The 8,232-nt window shown below is 46.9% G+C and overlaps 1 protein-coding gene and 1 long non-coding RNA gene across 2 annotated transcripts; one reads left to right on the top strand and one right to left on the bottom strand.

Moving 5' to 3' along the window:
* Positions 1-595: 595 nt before the first annotated feature.
* LOC136512390 (uncharacterized) lies at positions 596-2,441 on the bottom strand. Its single transcript, XM_066506355.1, has one exon. The coding sequence runs from the start codon at positions 2,397-2,399 to the stop codon at positions 1,128-1,130; it is 1,272 nt and encodes a 423-aa protein (XP_066362452.1). The 5' UTR covers positions 2,400-2,441; the 3' UTR covers positions 596-1,127.
* A 255-nt stretch (positions 2,442-2,696) lies between these two features.
* On the top strand, positions 2,697-4,395 carry LOC136509859 (uncharacterized). Its single transcript, XR_010772562.1, has 3 exons — positions 2,697-2,940; positions 3,864-3,952; positions 4,035-4,395. It is a non-coding gene; the product is annotated as an uncharacterized lncRNA (long non-coding RNA).
* Positions 4,396-8,232: the final 3,837 nt, after the last annotated feature.

Genomic DNA, 8,232 nt, shown 5'->3' with positions numbered 1-8,232 from the left:
AAAGAATAACAGCACCACTCATCATAATAGCCAGTCTACGATGACAACAGTGTTCTTTTATCATTGTGCAAGATTAGTGGATCCGATTACTATTCAGGTACGGGGGGAACCCAAAGCTAAAGCAACTGCCATCTCAAGTCTCAACAGAGGATGTTCAGAAGCACCAGTACAAGGAATGAAACGGCAAATTTATGATCAATTCAGAGGGAATGAGGCATCTCGGAGCGTCAACTTCACCTCACTTCAGATGTTCAGAATCACCGATACATACAAGTAATGAAATGGCAAATTTATGATCAATTATGCCACTGACGCTCAAAGCCTCAAACCAAAAAGGTTCATCAGATTTAGCATGAGGAAAGCACAGGGCCGTGATGAGGGAATAGAGTTGCAGAACACAGATGCTGTTTTTCCATCCAGTATGCGAACAAAGTAGATGACTGGTAATACGAAAAAGCTGATGTTAAGATTTTTCTTGAAAGGATGCACAGCATGAATGAACTCACTCTAAGATCCTGCAAACTATAATGTAACACAATTGCCGTGATCCCAGGGAAACTGAGAATACCATCAATCATCATGATGACAGACCATAACAGTTCATAGTACGTGTATAGAGGATAACATAACTGGCTTAAATCTGGACAACAGTGACATGGTGAGAGAAAATGCGTACAAGTCTGATAATGCAAATAATGCAGCCTAAAATCCCAGATAGAACCATGGTTATTGAGGAGACAGATGGCTTCAGAGAGGGCAGGACAACATAAGCATATTCTAAGAAAATCAACACAAAATTGTTGCGAGTCGAGCGAAGTACATAGTACTAGCAAGAAACAGTTTTGCCATACCTCTATAACGCAAAGGCTTGAGCTACTAAGCTAGCAAAACCTGAAGAAACAACTTCAGAAGAAATCTCTGAGGGACCAAGTTGTGCGGTATAAGTGATAGGTGGCCTTCTCAAGTGAAGCCTACCGATACAACATGGAACATTGACAATGCTTCCAGCTGATAACAATTAACTAACTCAATTCATTGATGCTTTGAATAACCAGCCAGCCAATATGAAGAACATTGTCGATCGACTATTTGAACAGGCACCTCCAACAGTAATATCAACTGTAACATTATACTCTTACCCTGGTCCTCAACTTCTTGGTCTTGCCATCCGATTTCTCCCCCTTGATCTTCTTATCTTCCTGTATTTCATCAGTACCGACTTCACCATCACGCTTCATGCTCTTCTTCTTTTTCTTCCCCTCCCCAGTCTTCCCCTTTTTAATCTTCTTGTTGTCCAAACTAGCTTCTTTCACCTCATTTTCATTTTCCAAACCACGCTTGTCCTTCTCTTTACCCTTATTGCCAACCTTCTGGCTGTCATCAGCAGAAACCGCAGTGCTCTTCCTCTTCTTCTTTTTCTCTGTCTCCACCTGGACTTCTTCCTGCATCACAACATCCTCCTCAATCTGATCATTCTTATTCCTCTTCCTCTTGGCACTAATATTGGCAAATACCACTCTTCCACTGGCACCAGCATTTGCCTTCTTCTTGTCAATCTTCTTCCCGTGAGTCTCCGCTTCTGCAGCATCAATGACCTCCCCAGATCCAACAATTTCAGGAACCTCGATTTTCATACCCAACTCTGGCACAACCTGGTAAATTGGTAGGGCAACTGAATCCACAGCCTTCAGATGCAGCGCCCTAACGTTGGCCCACTTCTTTGGCACCTTCTCAACAGCCGCCTCCACCGCGGCCATCACATTGTCCACGATCTCCTCTTCCTCCATGTCCAGCCTACCCACCTTGATCCCCGAGCAGGTCCCCGACCGCAGGTACAGAAAAGCAGAGCCAAGAACCTTGCGGACCTGCTCCGGCCATCCGACGCGGGTGAAATCGACTCCAATCGGAGCCTTCTTGGTGGAGTAGAACGCCTTGCCGAGGACGCGCGGCAGCAGCGGGAGGATGGCGCGGTCGGCGACGAAGAGGTCGTGGGAGGCCGCGAGGCGGCGCCGCGACTCGTAGGGTCGGTAGTCCGTGCGGAGTGTGGAGAGCGGGATGACCTCGGAGACGGGGAGACGGTGGAGCGACTTGGACTCGTGGAGGAGGTCGGAGGAGGGAGGGGACCGCGACTTGGGGCGGTCGTCCGAGATGACGCAGACGGAGGCGCCGTCGTGCCCGACGACGGGATGCGGCAGCGGGAGGAGGCGTGGCCTGGTGCTGCGCGAGGCGGGGACGCGGCGGAGCGAGAGCTGGAGGACGACAAGGTCGTCGCGCTCGTCGGCGAGGAGGTTCGGGCGCGCCTCCGTGGCGCGTTTCTTCATCCACTTGGTGAGGGAGGCGACGGCGCTGGCCACCGTCTCTCGGGGCACCGTGTGTGTCGGCTGCGGCGGCGGCGACATGGCGGCGGCGCGAGAGGAAGAGCAGAGGGGTTTAGGGTTTGATTGATGTGCGGTGGGAAGGTTGCGTTTTTATACGACTTCACAGCATTTGCCAGGATGTCTCCCTATGGCAAGTGGGTCCAGGTTCCCGCATTTGCCGAGATGTCTCGCTATGACAAGTGGGTCCAGGACACCCAAAATTGTGTTCGTACATGAACAGATTCTACAGCTGTACCCAGAGTAGAGGCTAAAAAAAAAAGCAAAGGGAGGCGCTGTAGCGCCGCCGGCCCTAGGCCCTGGCGTGCCCTTCGCCTCTCTCCTGTTGCGGACTCGCCTGGGCAGTGTGTCGGTGGTTGTCGGAGCTAGCAAATCGAGGCGGGCGGCGTGGCGAATTGGCACAGGAGGCGGGCAAATTGGTTCGGCCGCGCGGGCAAACCCTTGCGCTGTTCTCGTACAGTCGTACCGTCGTGTGGCTGCCGCTTGTCGGCCGGCGTTGCCCGGGTGGATAGGCGGACACGCGTTGCCCAGTTGCGCGCGGGACAGGCCGGTATTTGATATCTGGGTAATTGAGTATTCGTATTTGCTTTTAAACTTCAGTTGCACAAATGCCACAATCCCCAGTTTCTTGATTTCTAGTACAATTGTTGTCGATCGGTATACCTGTGGGTGATTTAGACGATTTTTAATGGTGACCCTAGGAAATTCACCAGCTCTGCCACTGCACTCGTGCACCCAAAGGCACACAATCCCCTGTTCTTGATTTCGTATTTACTTAAAAACTTCAATTGCACAATGCCCACCTCTTGATTTTTAGTGCTTTTGATGTCTATATATGTATGTAACCTGTGGGTGATTTAAACGATTAAATGTTGGCCCTAGGCGTGCAATTTCACCAGTTCGCCCTAGGCATGTCAGTTCATTGGCCACTCTTGTTCAAATGCATCTTCAGAGCTTCATGCATCCGATGGTCGTTTGTTGTTGCAACTTGCAAACTACAACAGTAAAAAAATACTTGCATTGGCTATTCTAAAGTTTGGCTTTGTGATACTTGTTGATATTCTAGTAATGCACTAAAAGGTTGTCTAATCAGCCCGTAAATTGTTTTAAATAGGCAGACATGGTATTTACTGATGCCAAACCAAACTTTCAATTGATATATTTTGTACACTGCACTTACCAATTATAATGCGCTTATTACAAAATGAACTGTGTTAATGCTAGACGTGCTACTAACATCGCTGACCTGTGCCTTTTTTTTGTTGCAATGCTGAGCATTGTCCACACAATTGCTAGAGATCAGACTTTATTCCTGGAGGCCTTTACTCTTGATTAATCCTGATCGAAACCCGAACTTTTTTAGCAAATGAGTGCCGATAATGAGGTGTATTGATCTATGTGTTAAGCTCCTAAAATCGCTTCGTATGTATATTTACTTTTTTTAATTATATATTTATTTGACGATAATAACTTTGTGAATTTTAACAGGTGCTGCTTTTGGCGGAAATAGGGGGGCGAGGCATATACCTCCTGAAAAAGGTGTATGCACATTGGATCACTTACATGAGTGTGACTTGGTAAGGCTACATAACTTCTTCATCAGTTACCACTGTCATTGTATACTTGTTACATGAGTAGTGATAGTAACTGTTCAAACAGGAGAAGAAAGACTATCTTTCTTGCCTGAAATCTACAGGATTCCAGTATGAAAAATGTCGGCTGTTCTCAAAAAAAGTATCTGGAATGTCGGATGGAGAGGTTAGTATACTTAGTTCTTATTGTCTATATGCTAATTTTAGATCTCTGTAAAAGCTATCATGATATAGGTACATCATTGTCTAAACCTAAGGGTAATTTCTGTGATCTTCGCTGTTATGTTTATGTGATGTATCGATGGTATTTGGTGGGGTCTCTGTATCTTGCTAAGCAATATCTTGGGCAAGCCCGGGTGGCTATGATGAAGTGCTGTAAACATGAATTTGTCCTGGCCGAAACGCAAAATAGACAGGGGTCCCTGGAACTAAAAAAATAGGGATAGTTTAGCTTTTGCACTTAGCATGCTACATTCTACAAAAGTTATGCCCCCAAAGAAGCTGTGCAAATGTATTAATATGTATGAACTAATAAAGTTAAAATATCGGTAACTATCCATATTTCTAGATAGACTTTTTGGTTGATTTTTTTTGGTCGAGCAACGCAGTAGAGCTACATGTCATCTCATTAAGAAAGAAGTACATACAAAATATACAAAAACTAGGAGGAGGCTAGGAAAACCCCTCCCCAACGCACACCACTCACAAAACTCATAAAAAGAAACAAAACGACCACGATCAACCAACCACACTAGACAATGGTCAAAATTAGTTCTCTTTCATGCACATTTTTTGGTTGGCAAATAGTTTGAGGTTCATTGAACATGCTCCCAAGGCTACACTATGTTATGATCCCTTTTTTAGTTGTTGAGTGAAGTAAATGCTATTGCTACATTAGCCTATGGCAACATAGTTTGGGCTCCTGGCATGTTCAGTGGTTTGCATCCTCGGGTGCAAGTGCAACACATGTGCAATGTGCACATCGAGGTTAGTGTTGGTGATTGTACTGATTTGTCTTGAGAAAGAACATTTGGTATTTATCTTGGAAATTCTTACTGGCACTGGGTTGAACGCTTACCATCTTTGATCTTTGAAATTCAGTATCTAAGCTCGTAACAAGGTGTTAAAAACGTTTGCTGGCTAGCAAGATGCAGTTTTGGTTTCTTTTTCTGTTTTCTGCTGCTCTCTCCCTTATGATTTCAAATCATTGTTTCTATGCGTGGTTCTAAAATCTCTGAATTTATTTATCATACTCAGAAACTTGATGGCGAAGCAATACATGTCAGAGCTTGGGTTCAGAATTATGGATGAAGTGGATACATCTCTTGACAAGAACAGCAAACTGGAGAGCCCTCCTAATTAGTCAGAGGATTAAAAAAATTGTTTGGTTTTGACGTAGCTTTTGTATGTTTCTTAGTGGTGTTTGGTTAGACTTTTGGCTGTGACTTTTGTCCCCAAAAGCCAAAAGCTCAACCAAAGGGTCCAAAAATCATAGGTGCTTTTGTCAAAAACAGCTTTTGTCGTAGTACAGATCAAAAGCACCTTATCTCCTGTTTTCGCTGGTTCTTGGGGGAAAAATTATCCACCTACGAAAGGTAACGATTCGTTTTTTCTTTCTTCATGACTTTTCTTTCCCTTCCGCCACGTTCCCGTCCCTCATCTGGACGGCGCGCCGCTCCTCCCTCTCGATCTCCGGTGGTTACCCCTCTCCCTCTCTGGCGAGAAGCTTCCCCGGCTGTGACCCCTCCCTCTCTGGTGAGCAGCTTCTTTGCATTGGTCCCTCCCTCTCCGGCATGGTGCGGCCTCGTCCAGTCCCCGTCTCTAGAGTGATGCGGCCCCATTCACCGGCGAGATGCGCCGCGGGCGAGAGCAGTGCAGCCCCCAGTCTTCGACGTGAGCTCCTTCCCCTGCCCCTCCCATGGCCGACGCAAGCTCCTTCCCCTCCCATGCCCCTGCCATGGCTAGTGCGAGCTCCTTTCCCTCCAAATCCAGTGGTCGCTGATTCGGCTCCCTTCCCGGAGCGATGCCCTAGTGCATCATCGTGTCCCCTCCGGTGACCCAGGCCGCCATGCCCCGGCCCCTCTGGTGAGCCTAGGCCAGCAAGCCCCCACGTGCCCAACTCTGCTGCACACGTCAAAATCTGTCTAGAGGAAGAAGACGGATGTGGTGAGGCTAATAGGCGGGGTCCGCTCGTAAGTGAGAGAAGCTGACGGTAGCTTTTTCAAAAGCCACATCTGCTGAACCAAACAGGCTTTCAGCTTTTGCAAAAGTCACAGCTCACAACAGCTTTTACAAAAGCCACAACCCAACCAAACAAGGCTTTAATCCCGGAGATTTGTCAAGATCTAAAAATAAATAGGGGTATAATAAAAAGGATAATGGTAGTGGCCAAATTTGAAATTTATCTGCTGGCTGTTTTGACATTCCTAAGGAGCAGATTATATGATTCATGTTTGATTAAGGGCTGATTATCACTATAATGTCCTCTATATGTGTTGCTTGATAACAAATTTTTTCAATTAGTGTGTAGCTGGGTTGTGCACACATGGCATGCTAGCAACCCAAGTGGTAACTGGGAACTGACAAGGACCCATCTCTCTCGCTAGGGATGACAAGTAGGCTGATTAACATTAATCAGCAGGTTTTGAACCTTCTACAGTCTTTGCTAGGGATGCCAAGTAGACAGATTAGTAGTAATAAGCAGGGTTTGAAGCTTGTGGAGTCTGATGGAAGATGTATATGGATTAGCTATTGTGTGAACGAAGGACAATCTAATCCGACTTAGGATATGTTTGGATTCTCTAGTGCTAATAGTTAGCAGCTAAAAATTAGTACCAGTGGATCTAAACATACCTGTTAATAGACTAACTGTCGATGCGAAAAGTGACCAACAAGTAAATATTTGTAGTTTTGCCGTGCATTATGATCGGATGTGGCCTAGCACTCAATGACAGAATTTATATTGGTTCAAGCAACAGGCCCTAGGTGCTCGAAGTTTGTTGTAGGGTTACAAATGAGTAAGGAATGAGAAGGGGGTGTTAGAGGCCCAGTTGGACTCTGAACCGAGTAGAAGAGCGTGACGGATGCTCAAACGTGCGCTAAGTATTGGAACGTATGCTCTATGTGTCCGAGCTTATCAGCTGTTAAGAGCATGTAGACTATGTAGCTGTCGCGTCATAGAGCTATTGAGCTGTCGAGTCAACTAGTTTTTGGAGGGGGTTTTTAGGAGAGAGCTCATCCCCTTTTATAGTTGAAGGCGATGGCCTTACAAGTTAGAGAAAAAGATAGAGAGTGTATACGTGTGCTGCCTAGTCTTGTTGCCCACACCATCAGGTACGGAATGGTCATCGGTGCCCACAATACTATTTATGTTCAGACACATCTGGCAGGCTCTACCATGTTGGCTTGGTATGGCAAACGATGGCACCCATAATATTGTTTATTCTCTAACGCGTTTGGCAGGCTCTACCGTGTTCGCCTAACATGCCCTGATGGCACTGTCCTGTAGGTGCGTAGGGCATGGCAGGGTACAGTTCTCGGTATTGTGATTGACTTGAGTGCCTTACCTTTATCTGCTCCGCCTGCTTCTTGGGCCCACACTGAGCGGGCGTCCCTGGTCAGTCATTCCCAGTCGGTCCTGATCGTGTCAATCAGGAAAGAGCAACGAGCAGAGGTCCGACGTATCCTCGGTCAGAGAAGGGGGTCAGAGTCAGACTGTGGTCTCACCTTGGCTAGGCCTTCTAGTCAGGGACCGGATTGTTGTCTCGGTCTGTCATTATGTATCTGGGCCAGCCTAGGCGCATGTTGTCGTTGCGCTGCCTGCTGAGCTAGGTTTTGTAGGGAAGCGGGTCCATTGGGGACCCTGGATTTATGAACCCAACAGGAGCCCCCGAGCTCCTTTAGGACTTCTATGAAGCCATGAAGGGAAGGGGTTGTTCACACATGTTTCGCGTGATATTTGTAAAAGCCAGGGGCTTATGTTTTTAGCTTAATGAAAGCTTGACTTTGCTTTGTAATTCATGTACCCATTGTGCCATGGAGGTGGGTTGTTATTAGAACTTTGGTGTTTTCCCCCTCAGTTTGTTGTACTGTGTAGGGTAACCAAGTAGGATTTAGGTGCCCAGCCTCCATGTGGAGGACTGGAAAAAGCCGCGGAGGCACGCAAAGTGGATACGGGTGCCCCACCTCCGTGGGGAGGACTGGCGAAGGCCGTGGAGGCACGTTAGAGGGATATTGGCGCCTAGCCCCTAAGAAGACTCGCTGGT

This window comes from Miscanthus floridulus, chromosome 16, assembly GCF_019320115.1.
Source record: "Miscanthus floridulus cultivar M001 chromosome 16, ASM1932011v1, whole genome shotgun sequence".
Lineage (NCBI taxonomy): Eukaryota > Viridiplantae > Streptophyta > Magnoliopsida > Poales > Poaceae > Miscanthus > Miscanthus floridulus.
The sequence above is the reverse complement of the archived record's forward strand: the minus strand, read 5'-3'. Positions and strand labels throughout refer to the sequence as shown.

What these genes read in the sequence shown, in the direction of transcription:
- LOC136512390 (XM_066506355.1), bottom strand. Translation starts at nt 2,399, where the DNA reads ATGTCGCCGCCGCCGCAGCCGACACACACGGTGCCCCGAGAGACGGTG.